This window comes from Heptranchias perlo, chromosome 16 (genome assembly GCF_035084215.1).
Source record: "Heptranchias perlo isolate sHepPer1 chromosome 16, sHepPer1.hap1, whole genome shotgun sequence".
Taxonomy (NCBI): Eukaryota; Metazoa; Chordata; class Chondrichthyes; order Hexanchiformes; family Hexanchidae; genus Heptranchias; species Heptranchias perlo.
This window is the reverse complement of record NC_090340.1, coordinates 57,930,778-57,952,705: the sequence shown is the minus strand read 5'-3', so window position 1 is coordinate 57,952,705 and position 21,928 is coordinate 57,930,778. Positions and strand designations below refer to the sequence as shown.

Below are 21,928 nucleotides of genomic sequence, written 5' to 3'. Positions count from 1 at the left end.
ATTTATGACGAGGTGAACATTTGACCCCAAAACACTGGTTAAAAATTCCAGAAAACCGTGTAATAAAAGTTCAGTCACTATAAAACAGTAGGCCTGATATTAATACATTGGCCATTACATGACATAACACACCTCTCGTTATTAACCACCGCATCTCCGACTCACTGTAGTGGCGTGCGAGCTCTGTGAGTATATATCTATTCAGTAATATGAAAAATCTCAAGTTTAAGTATAATTCCTGTCAACTTTTACCATTAGAAATTCCTATGCCCCCATTTACAATGGGAATTACCTATATAAACTTGTCATGCTGTAATTGCATCCTCTGGGTGGAAGGAGTCAATGGAGTGCGCTTTAAAAGGACAAACCTGGTTCCCACAGCTGTACTTTAGCAGCAGAATACTAGATTGTTTGTTACATGTTAGAACTCCCTACCGAACAGCACTATGGGAGCACCTTCACCACACAGACTGTAGCAGTTCAAGAAGAAGGCGGCTCACCACCACCTTCTCAAGGGCAACTAGGGATGGGCGATAAATGCCGGCCTTACCAGTGATGCCCATCATCCTGAGAATGAATTTTTTAAAAAGGATGATATTGCCCTTCTAATATTGTGTATCCTGCAACTCACAATAAGCAGTGCCACAGGAGATCTGTTTTTATAAATTAAATGGTTATTCAGCAAGAAAGTAGAGTGCGACAGAGTGCAGCAGCAACAAAACAGGATTAATGTAAGGCCACTTCTCCAATCAAAGCCGACAACTATGGTTATAAATTCCTTCAAAAGAAAATGGAAAGTTCTCGAGATAGTCTCGAGTGGGGGAGGGTTAAAAAACCAAAACGTGAACTTCTGACTGCAAGAGATACATGTACCGACTGCATTCCTGGCACTGCACCTTTCGTATTTCCACCAAGTCTGAACCTGATGAAAGCTTGTGAGACACTTCACCTGGCACAAGTCACACCGTGAGTTCACACGAGGAGAATTTATATATGGGATGCTCCCCCTCCACTAGCAACTCCACTATTAGAACTGGTATCAGCATCAAACAGGGTCAACAGGGTCACACCGTCGAGCTTTTGTTTGATTATTGCTTCCCTGTTAGAGGTGCAGCACTAAATACCAGTCCTCTGGACGGAACATTAAACTGAAGTTCTGTCCCATAGAAATATTTGAAAGAAAGCGAGTTCTCCTGCTGTCCCGGCAAACATTTGTCCCTTATGCAATACCACTAAAAGTCATCTTAACTGGTCATTCACCTCACGGATGTTGGTGGGATGCTGCTGTAGAATGGTTGCAGCAATTGTCAACATAGCCTCACAAGATCACAAATTGATTAGAGGAGGAATGGTCATTCGGCCCATCTTATTTCATCCATCCTGAAAAACCCTTAATTCCTGCCTTTGTGGCATCTAATTGGTTCTTAAAATTATCCCACGGTTTTTGGTTCCATTACTCAACCTAGGAGTCCATTCTACGTGTCGATCACTCTTTGTGTTGAGAAAAACTACCATAGAGCTGTAGCTCGTGGCAGCACTCTTGCCTCTGAGTCAGAAGGTTGTGAGTTCAAGTTCCACTCCAGAGACATGAACACATAATCCAGGCTGACACTCCCAGTGCAGTACTGAGGGAGTGCTGCACTGTTGGAGGAACTGTCAAACTGAGGCCCTGTCTGCCCTCTCAGGTGGATGTAAAAGATCCCATGGCACTGTTCAATGAGAAGGGGAGTTCTCCCAGTGTCCTGATCAACATTTATCCCTCAAGCAATATCAGTAAAACAGATTATCTGGTCACTATCACATTGCTGTTTATGGGTGTTTGCTGTGTGGAACTTGGCTGCCGTGTTTCCTACAACAGTGATTACATTTCAAAAGTACTCCATTGGCGGTAAAGCGCTTTGGGACGTCCCGAGGTCGTGAAAGGTGCTATATAAATGCAAGTCTTTCACTTTTTTCTTTCTTACCTGACATCAGTCCTACATTTGCCTTTTACTCGTTTGTAACTTTGTCCCCTTGTCCTACTCTCGCAATTTAAAGTAATTTTCCAGATTTACCTTTTCAATACCATTTACTATCCTATACACCTTGGTGAGATCGGCTCTCAGTCACCTCCTTTCAAGGCTGAAAAGTCCAGGTTACTCCAATCTTTCTTCATGACTCAGACCTCTTCACACTAAGGATCAACTACATCGCTGTTCTCTGCACTGCCTCCAGTGCTTGAATGACTCCCGTGTCTCTCATCAAACAGAACTGGACACTGTACTCAAGGTGTTATCTGGTCAGAGCGGTACAGGAACATAGGAACAGGAGTAGGCCATTCAGCCCCTCGAGCCTGTTCTGCCATTCAATTAGATCCTGGCTGACCTGCAACCTAACTCCATCTACCCACCTTGGTTCTGTAACTCTTAACACCCTTGCCTAACAAAAATCCATCAATCTCATCGTGAGCATGACTTTCTACTGTTTTAGCTATCGTCAGCATTTTATTGGCTTCACTGCAAACCATTATTCATTGTATGGATCAATGTGAGGCATTTCATTGCGATAAGATGCCACATAAATGCAAGCAGCATGATTTTTTGAACAAAACATACTGCCCAGACTGATGGGATAAAAGGCTCAACTCTCTAATGGCTGTAACGTTGCGACACAAAATGTGTCTGGGCAGCTTCAGCTCCTGGTAGGCATCAGTCCACAGCACAAAACTGATTACCATCAATTTGGGGAGTTAGCGGAAAGCAATGATGTGCTTCTGACGGTCTGAGGAAGCTGATTTAACATCAGTGCAGATACAGTAATTGACTCAGCAGTGCTTCAGTGCTCTTGTTATTTCAATTGTGTGTCTTGTTCATTCTGAACCCTCTGAATCAATGATTTCTCTCAGACAGTTCTGAATGATGAAGTAAGACTATCTCTTTGAGTACAGTCATGCAAGCCATTTGAAACAGATACTGTGGCTGGAGATGGGGCACACTGTCTTACTATAGTAGAAGTGCAACAGGTCCTTGGGAACTAAGGTTACAGTTAAGTTGGTGATTTCCATCGTCAGTCGACAGTAGTTAAACCAATTAGTCTAATATGTCTAGTAACCAGCGATTAATAACAGTAAACATAATACTTGCATATATACCGCATGTTATCAAACACAACCTGCTTTTGTATAGAGCCTTTAACGTTGTAAAATGTCCCAAAGCACTTCACAGGAGTGTAATCAGACACAAAAAATAATTCACACCAAGCCAAAGAAGGAGACATTAGGTGAAGTGGCCAAAAGCTTGGTCAAAGAGGTAGGTTTTAAGGAACGTTTAAAAGGAGGAGAGAGAGGCGGAGAGGTTTAGGGAGGGAATTAGGGCTTAGACCGCTAAAGGCACGGCCGCCAATGGTGGGGCGAAGGAAGTCGGGCATGCACCCATATAACGGATTATCTTGGGTACAGTGACTGTTGTTGTGTAGGCAAACAGGACAGCCATTCTGAGCTATCAATGTCCCACAATCAGCAGTGAGGCAAGTGACCAGTTAACCCTTTTTTTTCATGGTTGAGGGAGGAAGGGTTGGCCAGAACATTAGGACTACTTCCTGCTCCTCCTCCAATTGTGCCACAGGATCATTGCTTTAACATCTCAACTGAGGACACAGACAATACATGGCTCCTACCATGTTGGTCATTTGCCTGGCATTAAAGGGGACTGATACATCTTTCAAAATATGTTTCCAAATGAGAGTCAATGGATAGGCAGGTCATTATAGAGAAGGTTGCACAGTATTGCGATATCCTTGTAGTGATATACTGTCATTATTAAGACTGATGGGTGTGCTGGTCAGTGCTCAATCATTGATATGTTTTAAAAATTTTAAAAAGACTTGTATTTATATAGTGCCTTTCACAACCTCAGGATGTACCAAAGAGCTTTTACAGCCAATTAAATACTTTTGAAGTGTAGTCACTGTTGTAATGTAGGGAAACACTTATTAGAGTACAATAGATTTTAGATCATAAATTGAATCTGAAAATTGACCAAAGCTTCAGACTAACCAACAATTGCAAACCAAACAGGTTGAATGTAATGTGGTTTTCCAACTGTTTAGACATCTGTTTTTCATAGAATAGATCAGGCTTGTTGAAATGACTTCTGGCCTCCCTTAGTGTGGGTCACTACATCAGATTAAATACTGAACACTGTCATACAGTGGAGAGTGCAGTCTTGTACAGCGTGTGATGGGTGAAATGAAAGCATTATTACTATTACACTCTCTTCACTTTCTCTTCCCCCGCCGCCCTTTCCTGACCCCTTCCAGATATTCCATGACTTTGCTCTTGTTCTTGGGAAGAAATTGTTAGGAGGAGCACTCCATTGCAGGGCAGTTTCTAACCTCAAGGTGAAACCAAAAGAAAAATGGGTGCAGCTGTCTCACAGGAAAGTTAGGAAGTCCTGCAGAGTTATGAGCATAACAAGAAGGAAGAACAACAAAGGTCATACCAGTCTTGCATACAGCTGGAAGAGCACCTAAAGATGCAGTGTTGTCATCATGCTCATTTAGCATATTGGCACTGATGTATTGTAAAAAATAATCCCACTTAAGCCAATAGGCTTTAACGTCTGATCCTTTCAGTCATCTCCGATTGCTCCCACCACTCCACCACCACCACTGCTTCACTCCAGTGCTTTGCAGCTCAAAATGCTCTCTCGAGAATCAACCAAATTTAGGAATGATCTGCTGAAAAGGTCATCGACCTGAAAAGTTAACTCGGTTCCTCTCTCCACAGATGCTGCCTGACCTGCTGAGAGCTTTCCAGCATTTTCTGTCTTTATTTCAGATTTTTTTTTCTCAAAGTTTTTTGGATTGGATTGGATTGATAATTATACGGCTGGGTGTTTAGACGGTTCAAGTCTTTTATTTATTCTGGGGAAAGTGGGCAACCCTGGCAAGGCTGCATTTATTGCACACCCCTAGCTGCCCAGAGGTGGTGGTCTGTGGCTATTGTTTGTACAATTGAGTGGTTTGCTAGGCCACTTCGGAGGTCATCAGGAGTCAAGCACCTAGTGTGGACAAGAATCATGTGTAGGCCAGACTAGTTAAGGGGTGGTTGGTCCCCTTCCTTTAAAGGATATTAACAACAACAATTTGCATTTATATAGTGCCTTTAACATAGTAAAACGTCCCAAGGCGCTTCACAGGAGCATTATCAATCAAAATTTGACACTAAGCCACATAAGGAGTTATTAGGACAGGTGACCAAAAGCTTGGTCAAAGAGGTAGGTTTTAAGGAGCGTCTTAAAAGAGAGATAGAGAGGGAGGTAGAGAGGCAGAGAGGATTGGAGGTAGAATTTCAGAATTTAGGGCCTAGGCAGCTGAAGGCCAATGCTGGAGCGAAGAAAATTTTGGATGCACAAGAGACCAGAATTGGAGTGGTGCAGAGATCTCGGAGGGTTGTAGTGCTGGAGGAGGTTACAGAGACAGGGAGGGGCGAGGCCATGAAGAGATTTGTAAACAAGGACCGAGAGCCAATGTAAGTCAGCAAAATGAAGAAGATGGGTTTATAAAGACAATCCCACAAGTCATTTTTTTTTACAGATGCACTGAATAAAATTTCATGACTTGGTGGCATTTAAGCTCTGGGTTTCTCGTCCAGTACCATAACCACTAGAAAATGGGCAAAGTCTGAAAATCTTACTTCACCCACTGTTTTAAGCTTTACTGAATCCCTAGGGAGGAAAAAAAAGAGCAGTGCAGTTGCGTTAAAACCCTGAACACCCACCATTACAATTCCCTGAAATCCTAGTGACACCGAGAAGGATTGACTTATGTCAGGAACAAATTGGGATTCTGCACCAATTTCCTGTTACGGGGAGTTGCCAAAAGTGTTCTTATATCAGCTTTACTTTTATGTGGATTTAACTATGTATTGTATTACTTTTGGGTTGAGAATTTTTAGAAGCCCTAAGGAGCGTGGACTATATCACATTATATTGCCAGTTGTAATAGCTACTTGGCACAGACTCAGAAACCTGTACCTGATCTAATAAATAAGCTATGGTCAAATGACTTTTTGCAAAGGTTTAGTGATGTCGTTCTGGATTCCAGTCAAGCTTTCATACTGGGCTAAATTCTTTGATGAGGTTCCAATTGGCCACAATTTTCATACAACAAGGTTTCAAGACTTTAGCTCTTCAACCTTCAAGGAAATATTCAATTTTGAACAGTTTAAAAAAAAAGAAAATGACTGTAACAGATATAACTGTTGGTCGACAGTTTTTAAGAGGTTGCCTGATTCAGTGCAGCCCAGATTCTAGATTTTAGGGCTCATTGTTGAAAATGTCCCATACGATGGGGGAATTTAGATAGATTTTTAAAAACAAAATGCCAAGTTTGAGGACTCAACAAAAACAACTTGCATTTATATAGCGACTTTAACGTAGTAAAACGTCCCAAGGCGCTTCACAGGAGCGATTATCAAACAAAATCTGATACCGAGCCACATAAGGAGATTTTAGGTCAAGTGACCAAAAGCTTGGTCAAAGAGGCAGGATATAAGGAGCGTCTTAAAGGAGAGAGAGAGAGGTAGAGAGACGGAGAGGTTTAGGGAGGGAATTCCAGAGCTTAGGGCTTAGGCAGCTGGAGGCGCGGCCACCAATGGTGACCCGATTAAAATTGGGGAGGCAAGAATTAGAGGAGCACAGAGATCTCGGAGGGTCGTAGGGCTGGAGAAGGTATTTAGTTTAAAAAAGAAAACGTGGAAATAAAAAGTTGGTACCAGTAAAACTGACCAAGAAGCTGTCGGATTGTCGTAAAAGCCCAACTGGTTCACTAAAGGGAAGGGAACCAGCCGTCCTTACCCAGTAGGGCCTATATGTGACTCCAGACCCACACTAAAGTGATTGACTCTTAAACTGCCCTCTAAAGTGGCCTAGCAAGTCAATCAGTTGTATTTAGGGCAACTACGGATGGGCAATAAATGCCAGCCTTGCTAGTGATGTCTTCAGCCCGAGAATTAATTAAAAATAAAAAGAACTTGGCTACTAATTCTAGACGATGGGTTTGAACACTGCAAAGTTCAATATTATCTCATGCCAAGTAGGAAGAGTGTTCGATTGAAGCAGGATGAAGTTTTCTCAAAGCAAGACCATCAGGGAATCAGGTGCTTAGAAATGGGTGCACAGGCCTTCTTGGTAGACCAGACACTTGGCCACATGCAGTCACAGGACTGCCAACGATCTCGCTCACACACACCATCCTGACACATGTACTGGATTAGTAGAATTTTTCCCCATGTTTTTCTTTATCCCTCCCATAACTGGAACACAAGGGACTTACAAGTGCACCAATAGTTCACAAGCTCCAGAGCTTGCCTTATTACCAGCTGTGCCAAGCTGGCCCATAAGGAGGAAATCACCCAGTTAGTGAACATCGCAAAAAGAGACAAAACATTCCAAATGAAGCCCTCTTGACAGAACCCTGAGCAAAGAAGGCAACTTGCCTGGATGGGGGCAGCCGCAACAACACTTCAGAAGCTCGACATCATCCAGGACAAAGCAGTTCGCTTAATCGGCAGACCACCCACCCACTTTAAACATCCACTCCCTCCACCTCCCGCCCACTGTGGCTGCTGTGTGTACTATCCATGGGATGCACAGCAGTAACTCACCAAGGCTTCTTCGACAGCACCTCCCAAACCCAAGACCTCCACCACCTAGAAGGACAAGGGCAGCAGCTCCATCACCTCCAATTCTCTTTCAAGTCACACACCATCCCGACTCGGGAGATATATCAGCCGTTGCTTCATCGTCGTTGCTTCAAAATCCTGGAACTCCCCACCTAACAACATTATGGGAGAACCTTCACCACACGGACTGCAGCAGTTCAGGAAGGCGGCTCACCACCACCTTCTCAAAGGCAACTAGGGTTGGGCAATAAATGCCGGCCTTGCCAGCGACGCCCACATCCTGAGAATGAATATTAAAAAAAAGTGGCTCAGAATCTGGCACCAAAGATCCATTTGCACTAGTTTCCATGGCAGTCAGTCCATGGCTGAAGAGCCTCAAACACAACTGAAACTGCGACTGCAAGACATACCCATTTAAAACTGGGCAACATTCCAGCCAGGTGACATCCCCCTCGGGTTGCTAGGGAGGAAGGATGGATGGGTAAGTCTGGATCCAAACAGCGCCCATCAGAAAGGCAGTGATTTTAATTAAAATTGGAATATTACAAATAGCCTCCCATCTATAGTGTGACAGAAACCCAGCCAACCACCCTGATGAAAATCTTGATGAAATATAATGAAGGTTTTTAATAATAGAAATGCAGGCCTGATATCGGGGGGAGGGAATTCCTGACTGTAGACAAGCATGTACAGTGAAAACAAAGTTAAATATATCAGTGGCACTTGATCTGTGACTGAATGGAATTGAACACTGGACTTTGGAATGGTAGTTTTGGATAGTAGTGTTACATTATCGGAAGTCTGAGTTTGCACTTTATGTGTACATAAAACTACGTGTGGTATACAGCCTCTTTGAACTGTTTGGATTTCGGGGCTGGAGTCACAAAACGAAAGAGAGGACTGATTGAAAGACATTCTGAGTAACAGCCACCGTCTTAAATATAAGAAAGAAAAGAGAGAAAGACTCTCATTTATATAGTGCTTTTCAAAACCTGAGGACGTCCCAAGAGGGCAGACGAGGCCTCGGTTTAACATCCCATCCGAAAGACAGCACCTCTGACAGTGCAGTACTCCCTCAGTACTGCACTGAAGATTTTGTGCTCAAGTCTCTGGAGTGGGACCTGAACCCACAACCTTCTAGACTCAAAGGTGATAGTGCTATCAACTAAATAAGACACAAGAATCAGATGCTAATTCAACTGCCAATATATGTGCTGAAATGATACAGTACAGTCCCACATATCTATGTAGTTTCATAGTATGATGCAGCAGAGAGGGAGGCCATTTGGCCCATCGTGCCTGTACTGGCTCTTTGAAAGAGCTATCAGGAGTCCCACTCCCCTGCTTTTTCCCCATAGCCCTGAATTTTTTTTTTACTTTCAAGTATTTATCCAATTCCCTTTTGAAAGTTATTATTAAATCTGCTTCCACCTCCCTTTCAGGCAGTGCATTCCAGATCATAACAACTCACTGCGTAAGAAAATGCTTCCTCATCTCCCCTCTGGCTCTTTTGCCAATCATTTTAAATCTGTGTCCTCTGGTTACCGACCCTCTGCCACTGGAAACAGTTTCTCCTTATTTACTCTGTCAAAACCCTTCATGATTCTGAACATCTCTATCAAATCTCCCTTTAACCTTCTCTGTTCTAAGGCGAACAACCCCAGCTTCTCCAGTCTCTCCACATAACTGAAGTCCCTCATCGTGGCATTATTCTAGTAAATCTCTTCTGCACCCTTTCTAAGGCATTGACGTATGCCTTGAAGTCAGTTGTACATTCTCTATCCATGATGTGGAGATGCCGGTGATGGACTGGGGTTGACAATTGTAAACAATTTTACAACACCAAGTTATAGTCTAGCAATTTTATTTTAAATTCACAAGCTTTCGGAGACTTCCTCCTTCCTCAGGTAAATGTTTCAGGCTTTACCCTGAAACATTTACCTGAGGAAGGAGGAAGTCTCCGAAAGCTTGTGAATTTAAAATAAAATTGCTGGACTATAACTTGGTGTTGTAAAATTGTTTACAATTCTCTATCCACTCAGCGCTGCAAGTCTCTGGTAAACTCGGATATAATGGGATTTTATTTCCTTTGTGCATTAGTTTTACAACATTTTCCCATTACATTCCGGCTACTTTCCCCCAGTCATTAGCCGTTTATTTTGAAGAGATTAATGATGGTGTTAAAATAACACAAAGAATGTAATATGAACCTGCTGTACTAAAACGACCTTCCGGAGATACCCAAACCTGCCTCGTACTTGGCTTGATGAAACATACGAACTTACGAAATTGACGGACAGGAAAAGACAAGCCAGTCCAGCAAGCCTGCCCCACACACCATGATGGTTGTGGCATTATGACTAAGCACTTCCCCCACAGCCAATTAATCTCCTGGGAGAGGCAAACACAAAGAGAAAAAACCCCAGGCCAATAAGGGAATTAAATACACTGGAAGATTCCTCCCCCACCCCTCAGGCAATCGAAACCAGTCCAGATCACATGGACCAAGTGTTATCTTGAAACGAGCCAAACACACCAATTGCTCTGGTTTGCTTCCTACTCTGGGCTCCGCTGCAGATGCACAGGCACCTCTGAGTGATACAGCACGTGAGTCCGGGCTGACGCGCAGTATCACTCTGGGTTTCAGAGGGAACTGAAGTGCGTTTCTGTGCAGTCTGTATACCAACCTCTCTGATGGATGTAAAAGATCCCACGACTTTATTCGAAGAAGAGCAGAGGATTTTTCCCCAGTCTCCTGGCCAATATTTATCCCTCAACTATCACTTGAAACAGATGATCTGGCCACTTATTTCATCGCTGTTTGTGGGAGCTCGCTGTGCACAAATGGGCTGTCGCATTTACTACATTACAACAATGACTACACTTCAAAAGTACTTTGTTGGCTGTGAGACGCTTTGGGACGTCCTGAGGTTGTGAATCGCATTATAACAACAATACAAGTTCTTTCTTTTATTTTTAACTTAGCCCAAGTGAGTCAGCATTGTTAATGCACCTTATGCCAATCCCCTGCATTCAATCTGCAGGGCCCAGTCTAATGTCTCTAAATTAACCTAGCTCTGCAGCACTTCTGCACTGAGCAACTGACCAGAAGACCAGAGTTCAAATCTCCATTATCAAAGGGCCAAGACCCCCAACAGAAGATACTATCAAGAATGAAGGGTCAGACAGAAGTCGAGAAGAGTCTGGTGATGTGAGGTGTTAACAAGCTTGGGTTTTTAAAGACTGTATGTTGTCAGAGGAAGGGAAGGCTGAGCAAGGTAAGGAGTAGCACAGTATTGAGATCCAGGGGGGAAATGTTAGAGCAGGGACAGTGTGGTGAATCTTGATAGCAGCACGTTGGGAATGTAAGGACGAGGGAAGCAAGTGCTACGGCATATGGAGTTTAGGACTCTAACTAGACAGGCACTCGCACGCAAAATTCCCAGGGGCAGGATGATGAAAGATGTCTGGGATCCACGATATTAGGTGGGAAGGGTCCCACCTCAAAGCTGCCTTAGCGGAATGACAATGAACGGGAACTGACCCCCATCTGTTGCGATGTCCAAACCTTGGAGGAGCACCAGCCTCCTGGCCGAGGATGAGTACAACAAGGAGGCTAATGTGGTTAGGAGGAAGAAAGTAAAAAAAAACTCTTTTGATCTAATACTATGTATGTTCGACAGAATACTCCTCACTTCAACACTGATTCCAGTGCGTTAAACCACAACATAATCTACAGATACAGACAACTACATACAGTATAGTCTTTGTGTAAATTATACAGGGTAACTTATAGGCTTCAACATGTCCGTCACTTCAAACAACAAAGTGAAATTCATACTGCTCAAAATCAGAAATTTGCTCAGGGGGCCACTGCAAATGGATTTGTCCAGGCCTGATCAAAATTCGAAGCCGAGGTGCTTTTGACATCCCTGTGGAATTCTACAGGAGCGTTTCTGTTGATCCTTCCGCGAAATATTATCCACTTGTGGGGCTGTACATCAACAAGAAAAACCAAACCACAACAGATTGACAATAATTACAGTTAACAATCATCTGCGGGTGACAGAGTAATGAGATTGGATTTCAGGTGCACGTTGAAGTCATTGGTTCACCATGGTGGGACAATGAAAAGAAAGGTTTAACCATAAACACCAGGAAACATAGGGATAGGAGTAGGCCATTCGGCCCCTCAAGCCTGTTTCGCCGTTCAATTCGATCGTGGCTGATCTGTACCTCAGCTCCATTTACTCGCCTTTGATCTATATCCCTTGTTACCCTTCCCTAACAAAAATCTGTTGATCTCAGTCTTGAAGGTTTTAATTCACCCAGCATCCAGAGCCTTTTGGGGGAAGAGAGTTCCAGATTTTCACTACCCTTTGCGTGAAAAAATGTCTCCTGATTTCACCACTAAACGGCCTAGCTCTAATTTTAAGGTTAGGCCCCCTTGTTCTGGATTCCTCCACCAGAGGAAATAGTTTCTCTCTATCTACCCTATCAAATCCTTTAATCATCTCAATCACCTGATTAGATCACCCCTTAATATTCTAGACTCGAGGGAATACAAGCCTATTTAATGCAATCTATCCTCATAATTTAACCCATTTAGCCCCGGTATCATATATCATCGTATATTAATGCCTCCCGTATCTTCCGCCATCGCAACATCAGGGTTAAACACGCCTCTAGCAACCAGTGTTGCTTTGGCGCGAATGATGGAAAATATGTCATATAATGCACTACCCTCGTCTGCATCATACTGAAAGGTTGCTGGTGGGAAACGCAATGGATAGGGATGTGGCGGAGTGCGTTTTCCATCCAACTATCCACCCCAGCTTCAGCTAGAAAATCGGCAGAGAGAAGATGTAAGAGCCTCAGTATCGTATCTAGGCTCCCACGTACAGAAGTTCCGCCTGGAGTCACCTGTGATGTCTCTTATGGTAGAATAGTCTAATGACACTTAGCATCTTGACTCACACCCAAAGAATGGCCACTTGGGCAAGCAACTGGTGGGCCCATGCGACCTGACCAACTGTATCCCAGCAACATGTCAACACTTTCAGGAGAGAAGGAAGAGGGAAAATTGGTAGCCCATAGGGAGGATTGCACACACAAGTGGTTTGTACAATATCCAAGTCTCAAAGACTTTCATTTGTTTAATGAAAACATGAACATTCCAACTGCTAAGGGAACTCTTTAGTAAGAGACAGTGTAATTTGGGACAGTGAACTCTGAAATCCAGTGATTTCCAACGCTCCTGAAGCAGGTGGAGTCAAAGGTGACAGTGAGTTAGAATCATAAAAAGGTTACAGCACAGAATGGTCCTTGACCCTTCTGCCAATGGGAATAGTTTCTCTCTATCTACTCTGTCTAGACCCTTCATGATTTTGAATACCTCTAACAAATCTCCTCGTAACCGTCTCTGTTCCAAGGAGAACAACCCCAGAGTTCATGACACTAACCGTTTATCATCAGGGAAAGAGTAACTGATGAATCATAAAAGGAGGACAGATCCTTCTTCACAGAGAAAAGGGGAACTTGGACCTCGACAGCTCCCCCGAATACTCAGTCACTAAGTGGAACACCGAGCCAGTCTGTTAGCACTCACTGTCTGGACTCGCACATCAAGAACAGTCACCTGTTGAGGCGCTGGAGAGCCCCCACCCCCACTGTGCATGTGGAACCGTAGCCCAACAAGAGTCAATATTTCCAGAGCAGGAGGAGAGGAGAAAACTGGAGAAAGGAGCGAATAAAGGAGACAGTTGCTCTCATGCACCTCCTATTGGGCGGTTTCAGAACAGCATTAGTAGGGCGCGGGAAGAGTCACGCACTCACACCTGGCTACAATTGTGTGCAATCTAAGTGGGGAGAAAGGAGAAACTGACTTATAAATTTCCCTCAGAGAATAATCCTGCAATTCCACTGGCAGGAACAGTGGGCATCAGCACATGACAAAGAGCCTCTACTATGATCAAATGTGGCGGCACACGAGCATTTCATGGGATTGTGCAGCCAAGAATCCACAGTAAAACAGCCCCTTGGAGTTGAGAAAAGAAAGAACTCGGCAAGGGTTCCAGTTCCTGATCGCTAATCATTAATCAAGCGTGGTTGGGTGCGAGTCTAGACAGTGAGTGCTAACAGTCTGGCACCTGGGACCTTCCTAGTCTGTATAGCTGAGTTACACACTCGGTGTTCCACTTAGCGACTGGGTAATCGAGGGAGCTGTCAACGTCCAATTTCCCCTCTTCTCTGCGAGGAAGTATTTGTCCTCCTTTCATAATTCATCAGTTACTCTTTTCCTGATGATAAACAGTTAGTGTCATGGTAATACCCTGCCCCAACTCCCCACCCTGGGGAATAACCTGTTCACACTCACCGTCAATGCTCACACTTCAAGAACGACCCATTGGGTGAAAAAGTTCATGCCTATGGAACTATACCCTAGGATGTGTTACTTCCTTCAGCAGACGACGATACAAAATTGGAGGTTAGGCCAATGGGTCTGTCTCCAGCCCTGGCAAACATCTAGAGCAAGAGCGCGGAGTTGCAGAGAAGAAACATGATACTGGAAACAAACTACTAAATGTTAAACCATTTGATTAAATAATGATACCCTATGAAAAATATTTTCCAATGCAGTTTGTAAGTTTTTTTTCTCTTCCCTCTGTTGGGTCTCTCCACATTCCCCAGCACTCCATGCTACATAACATTCCCTGATCAAAGAACGAGGCAGATAACCCAGCTCCAAGGTCTCTGCCAATGCCATTAGAACCAGCCACTTTCGAGGTACAATAGCAGTCAGCTGCCCTGTCCCTCCTCAGGGCAGCATTTCATTCCTGGCAGCCAGCCCATATCTCAGCAGTTGAGTAATAATAAGGGAGGGGTTGGATCCTGAACCCCAGCACTCAAGATACATACAGATAAGGAAGTCCAGTCTTAGCTCATCCACCCAGAAAGACCCTACAGTCTTAGAATCATAGAATGGTTACAGCACAGAAGGAGGCCATTCGGGCCATCGAGCCTGTGCCGGCTCTTTGTAAGAGCAATCCAGTTAGTCCCATCCCCCCTTCTTTTCCTGTAGCCCTGCAAATTTTTTCCCTTCAAGTATTTATCCAATTCCTTTTTGAAAGCCACGATTGAATCTGCTTCCACCACCCATTCAGGCAGCACATTCCAGATCATAACTACTCGCTGTGCAAAAAAGCTATTCCTCATGTCGCCTTTGGTTCTTTTGCCAATCACCTTAAATCTGTGGCTTCCCATCGTGTCATCCAGTTGTTTCTCATCCAAATGATTGCAGGATTTTTGCCTCCACGACTCTATTTGGAAGTCGATTCCATGTATTGATCACTCTTTGATATCAGTCCGAAATGTTAGTTTGCTAGTTTGAATTTGTGTCTCCTTCTGCTACTTTCACAATGTAGCTTGAAGTACTAGTCCAGATCTACCTTTTCAATACTGCTTATTATCTTAGAGACCTTTATAACTTCATCTTTCAGTTGCCTCCTTTCAAGGATGATCTTTCCATATACCCTATACTAAGAGTCAGCCTCTTAGGTCGTCTCTGAAGTGTCTCTAGGGCTTCAATGTCTCAACAAGCAAAACTGGACACAGTATTCAATGTGTAGTCTGACCAGAGCACCATACAGTTTGAGCACAAATTTATCTGCCTTGTACTCCACTGTTTTGCCTATATAGTTCACCATTCTATTTACTTTGCTGATTACTAAGATATTAAGGATGGAGTTGAAAGACACAGCCAGGTCTCTTCCAACTTCATCATTTGGACATCATTCTTCGAATGCTTATGTCATCCATGTTCTCTTCCTATCTGTAATATCTGGCACTTGGCCACTTGAACCTTCCTCTGCCATTTGTCCAAGTCATTCTATAGTTCTCAAGCTGCCTCCTCAATCAACTGGCCCTCCTACTTTAGTATCATCTGCAAATTTGACTAGTTTGCATTGAGTATTTGAATCAAAGCAACTGATATTGGAGAGGGTGCAGAGGAGATTTACTAGAATGGTACCAGGGATGAGGGATTTCAGTTATGTGGAGAGACTGGAGAAGCTGGGATTGTTCTCCTTAGAGCAGAGAAGGTTCAGGGGAGATTTAATAGAGGTGTTCAAAATTATGGCAGGTTTTGATAGAGTAAATAAGGAGAAACTGTTTCCGCTGGTAGGAGAGTCAGTGACCAGAGATCACAGATTTAAGGTAATTGGCAAAAGAACCAGAGGGGAGATTAGGAGAATTTTTTTCACACAGTGAGTTGTAATGATCTGGAAAGCACGGCCTGAAAGGGTGGTGGAAGCAGATTCAATAGTAAATTTCAAAAGGGATTTGGATAAATACTTGAAAAGGAAAAATATGCAGGGCTATGAGGAAAGAGCAGGAGGATTGGGACTAATTGGACAGCTCTTTCAAAGAGTCGGAACAGATACGATGGGCCGAACGCCCTCCTTCTGTGCTGTACGATTCTATGATTCTAAGATTTACACTCCCCTCCCGGGGTCCTGCATTACTTTAACAGGTTGTACTGCAAACCACTGAGGTATTCTTAGATTACATTCGGTTGATATTCCCCCATTAAAATAACCTTACTGTTTTCATGTGCTCCATAAGGTGAGCTGCACTCCTTTCTCTCTTGACCCTGGCAGTCTGTGGCACACCCTAAGTGTTAGCTTTGTCCTTTCACATTGAAGAGGTCTAACCAGAGCGGGTTGATTGTGTAACTTTTCACCTCCCACAGGATCGACGTCCTCAGCCTCCCAGGTGTCCCTGACATCTCGGGCTACACCACCTCCTTTCCTGAACACTCTACACCACTGTAGGCTGTATTCATTACCAATCCCTGGGGTCGGCCATGTTTCTGACATTGTTACTGCGTCTTAGTTCCCCAACTCCAATTCAGACATTTTATTCCTAATGTTACTCGCATTCATGTTTATATATCTTATTGCAGGTCCCGACACAGAGCATTAGCACATCAATAATGCACCCCTCCCCCACCCAGATCCAGTTAATTAAATGTTAAAATAACGTATACAGAAACCCCATACATTTGATTTTCAATGTCACAATAGGTACAAAGACCGCCAGCCTTGATGACACTTGCACAGAGACCACCTCCGAACCTCAGTGTCTACTAGACCGAACAAAACTTGAACCAGTTCTAAATGAACCTGCATTTGGATACAACGGCTACAAGAAACAAATCTCAAAGATGATTTTCCCAAACCATAAGGTAAAGGCTTCACGTACCAGAAGTGCATATCGGGAATTCCAGCCCATGTCCTATCCCTGACTCCCAAGTTTTTGCATCCATAAAGTGTCAGCTGTGGCTCAGTTAGCAGATTTCTCACCTCTTGAATCAGAAGGTCGTGGGTCCTAATCCAGAGACGAGAGCACAAAAATCTAGGCTGACACTCCAGTGCAGTACTGAGGGAGCGCTGCACTGTCGGAGGCACCGTCTTTCAGTTGAGACATTAAACCGAGGCCCCGTCTGTCCTCTCAGGTAGACGTAAAAGATCCCACGGCATATTTCGAAGAAAAAACAGGTGAGTTCTCCCCGGTGTCCTGGCCAACATTTATCCCTCAATTGACACTTAAAACAGATGACGTGGTCATTTATTTCATTGCCTTTTGTGGGACCTTGCTGTGCGAAAATTGGCTGCCGCGTTTCCTACATTACAACAGTGACTACATTTTTTTAAAAAAGTACTTCATCGGTTGAAAAACGTTTGGGACGTCCTGTGGTCTTGACAGGCGCTATAGAAATGCACGTTCTTTCTTTCTAGTCTTTCTTTCTAGTCATTTTTAAGGATGGGAAATTGTGAGGGCCATGAATCCAGAGTATGTCCCCATTCCCAATCTGTACTCCCGCCGGCTGAAACTCTGCGGCGACAATGCTAAAGATAAAAATGTTGCCTCTTTTCCCCCCCCATACAAGAGTTGGATTTCCTCAGGGTATTATTTTGGCAAAGGTGTTATCACATCATTTTTTTTTGTTCTTAAACAGGTGTTAAAAATTAATGCTCGTGGGAAAACTTAGCCTCACAGACAGCCAGTATGTAGAATGCTGGGACTGTCCGTTTTTAGTTCGGGCCCAACTTCTACAAAGCGCTCAATGAGGAAAGTTTAGTGCTGAGATCATTTACCTGCTGTATAAATCAACAGGAAACGTTAGAAAAACTTGTCTCTTCAGCCCAGAAAGAAGACGGATGAGAGGGGACCTGATGGGTGTGTAGGTGGAGTAGAAATGGTTAATCCTGAGCACTACTTCAAGGTGAGCCCCAACTGCAGGACAATGGGACGTAGGTACGAACTGGTAAAAGGCACTTTGAGAACTGATGTCAGGAGTGAGTTCCTCATAGTGATCCATACCTGGAATGGTCTTCAGGTAAAGTAGTGGAAATAAAGCACTGCCGTCAATCAGGCCCCAAGCCTGTTGTAGTCGCATATAACTACTGATTATGAAACATCATGGAAAATGATTACACAATTATTCTTGATATCATCAGAAAATGGAAATACTCAGTAGTTCCACTAGCATTTGTGAAGAGAAAGTTGGCTTATTCTTTCGGGCGTTTTTAAAAATTCATTCTCGGGACGTTGGCTTCGCTGGCAAGTTGGGCATTTATTGCCCATCCCTGGTTGCCCTGAGAAGGTTTGACAAAACTGAGTGTCTTTGCTGGGCCACTTCAGAGTCAACCACATTGGTGTGGGACTGGAGTCACATATAGGCCAGACCAAGTAAGTAAGGACAGCAGGTTTCCTTCCCTAATGGACATTAGAGAACCAGTTGGGTATTTACGACAATCTGACAGCTTCATGGTCACTTTTACTCATCCCAGCTCTTTATGTCCAGATTTTGTTTTAACTGAATTCAATTTCTCAAACTGCCATAGTGAGATTTGAACTCATATTCTCTGGATTACTAGACCAGTAACATAACCACCATACCCAGAGCCTGCCTTAAGTTCTGAAGAAGGGTCTCCTCTTGAAATGTTAACCCTTCATATTTCTTTACAGATTAGCATTGCTGTTATTATTGTTCTTATTTAAAGTTCTAGCATTTGCAGTTTTTTTTTAATCTCTACTGTGAGTTTGGCTCACTTGGTAACACTCTCGCCTTGGAGGCAAAAAGTCGCAGGTTCAAGCTACATTCCAGGACTTAGGCAGGTATTCTGGGCTGATATTTCAGTGCAGTACTGAGGGAGTGCTGCACTGTTGAAGGTGCCATTGTATGGATGAGATATTAAACCAAGATCCCACCTAACTTTCAAGTTGATGTAAGAGATCCCATGGCACTTATTTGATGAAGAGCAGGGGAGTTCTCCCCGGTGTCCTGGCTCACATTTATCCCTTAACCGAAATCACTAAAAAACAGATTAACTGGTCACTTATCTCATTGTGGGATCTTGCTGTGCACAAATTGCCTGCCACGTTTGCCTACATTACAACAGTGACTACACTTTAAAAGTTAATCGGCTATGCAACGTTTGGGATGTCCTGAGGATGTGAAAGGCATGACATAAATTTCTTTCCATTATAAATACCCATAGTTTTTTTTTAAAAAGAGCTCTTAACATGTTTATGGATTTATTTTAAATACTTACCTTGCAGGGCAGGGCTGAGTGTTGCAGGTAATTGTTCCTGTTACAGGTCTTGTGCGTGCGAGGCACAAGGAGGTGTTGACTTTAACGAGGTGGTCCTGTAGACAATAAGCCGTAGTCATCATTTTCCCTGCAAGAAAGGCAAACGCTTGTCAACATCTGAATTAAGTCCAGCCAAAGGTAGCCCTTTTTCTTCCAACTGATGTGGTATTGAGTCATTCGTACTAAGAAGGCACAGCCTCAAGCTCTGGGCTGAATTACCTGTGATGCAACAATATGGGGAAATAACACTCCTGTGAAGCGCCTTGGGACGTTTTACTACATTAAAGGCGCTATATAGATGCAAGTTGCTGTTGTTGAAAAAGCAGGGGAGTGGAACTAATTGGATAGCTTTTCCAAAGAGCCGGCATAGGCACGATGGGCCGAATGGCCTCCTTCTGTGCTGTATGCTTCTAAAGAGGCAGCAAGTTCGCTCCAAACAACGAGGCGGCCTTTTGGTGATGGGTCAAAAGACAAATCTAATCAGCACGTTGCGGTTTCAGCCGTGGCTCAGTGGGTAGCACTCTTGACTTCTGAGTCAGAAGGTTAATGGGTTCAAGTCCCACTCCAGAGACTTCAGCACACAATCCAGGCTAATACTCCAGTACAGTACTGAGGGAGTGCTGTTCTGGTGAGATGTTAATCTGAGGCCCTATCTGCCCTCTCAGGAGGATATAAATATCCCATGGCACTATTTCAAAGAAAAGCCGGGGAGTTCTTGCTGGTGTCCTGGCCAATATTTATCACTAAAACAGATTATCTGGTCATTATCACATTGCCGTTTGTGGGAGCTTGCTGTGTGCATTTTGGCTGCCGGCATTTCCTACATTACAACAGAAACATAGGAACAGGAGTAGGCCATTCAGCACCTCGAGCCTGTTCTGCCATTCAATTAGATCATGGCTGATCTGTATCTTAACTCCATCTACCTGCCTTGGTTCCGCAAACCTTAATACCCTTGCCTAACAAAAATCTATGAATCTGAATTTTGAAATTTTCAATTGACCCCCAGCCTCGACAGCTTTTTGGGGGAAGAGAGTTCCAGATTTCCACTCCCCTTTGTGTGAAGAAGTGCTTCCTGACATCACCCCTGAATGGCCTAGCTCTAATTTTAAGGTTGCGTCTCCTTGTTCTGGACTCCCCCACACCAGAGGAAATAGTTTCTCTGTATCTACCCTATCAATGCCTTTAATCATCTGAAACACATCATTTAGATCACCCCTTAATCAAGGGAATACAAGCCTAGTCTATGCAACCTGTCCTCATAATTTAACCCTTTTAGCCCCAGTATCGCTCTGGTGAATCTGTGCTGCACCCCCTCCAAGGCCAATATATCCTTCCTGAGATGCGGTGCCCAGTGACCACACTTCAAAAGTACTTCAATGGCTGTAAAGCGCTTTGGGATATCGTGAAAGGTGCTATATAAATGCAAGTTCTTTCTTTAAATATGAGGTGCAAAATAGATACTTAATCTGAGTCCATCTTATTGTGAGCCTCGGAAAATTCTCAGAACTCCTTACAGCAGAGAAGGTTAAGAGAAGATTTGATAGAGGTGTTCAAAATCATGAACAGTTTTGATAGTGGCAGGAGGGTCGGTAACCAGAGGGCACAGACTTGGAATAAGGGTCATGCTCTTTCAAAACTGAGATGAGGAGAAACTTCTTCACTCAGAGGGCGGTAGGTCTGTGGAATTTGCTGCCCCAGGAAGCTGTGGAAGCTACATCATTAAATAAATTTAAAACAGAAATAGACAGTTTTCTAGAAGTAAAGGGAATTAGGGGTTACGGGGAGCGGGCAGGAAATTGGACATGAATTTAGATTTGAGGTTAGGATCAGATCAGCCATGATCTTATTGAATGGCGGAGCAGGCTCGAGGGGCCGATTGGCCTACTCCTGCTCCTATTTCTTATGTTCTTAAGGTGATCGGCAAAAGAACCAAAGGCGACATGAGGAAACATTTTTTTTTAACGCAGCGAGTTGTGATGATCTGGAATTCACTGCCTGAAAGGGCGGTGGAAGCAGATTCAATAGTAACTTTCAAAAGGGAATTGGATAAATACTTGAAGGAGAAAAACGTGCGGGGCTTTGGGGAAAGTACAGGGGGAATGGGGCTAATTGGATAGCTCTTTCAAAGAGCCGGCACAGGCACGATGGGCCGAATGGCCTCCTTCTGCGCTGTAACATACTATGATACTATGAACTGGGGGGGCCTAGACATGCCACAGTGTGTGCTCTAAGACGGTTTTTTGAACTTTTTCTTTCTGCCCGCCCACCCACCACCCCCTCAGAAAAGATGAAACTGTAGAAGCTGACGCATTGTCTGATGGAAACAAAAAAACACAGAAGAGGACAAAATAAAAAATCAAAATCACTTTGCGTTTCACGTCACCGTTGCCGTGCGATTGTTCCGTGGCCTACGGCAGCGGATTTTAAATAACAACACAAAAAAAAAATGGAAGCAGCACTTACTGGCTTGCTTTTGCTAAGCAGGCCGCGGGCTATAAAAAGGACAAAGCTGCACTCTGTGTGTTTTTAGAAAGAAAAAAAAATCGTCCGTTTGTCTCTCTCTCTCGGAAAAAAAAAAGAAGCTTTTTCTTCAGATGAATGGGAG

General features: G+C 43.7%; 1 protein-coding gene across 1 annotated transcript in view; it reads right to left on the bottom strand.

Annotated features, from left to right (window-relative positions):
- Positions 1 to 21,928, bottom strand: part of adamts18 (ADAM metallopeptidase with thrombospondin type 1 motif, 18) — a 162,216-nt gene that overhangs the window by 17,315 nt on the left and 122,973 nt on the right. Inside the window, exon 18 of the mRNA XM_067997525.1 lies at positions 19,282 to 19,408. Coding sequence (XP_067853626.1) covers positions 19,282 to 19,408 — 127 coding nt within the window. The remainder of the gene's footprint in view (positions 1 to 19,281; positions 19,409 to 21,928) is intronic.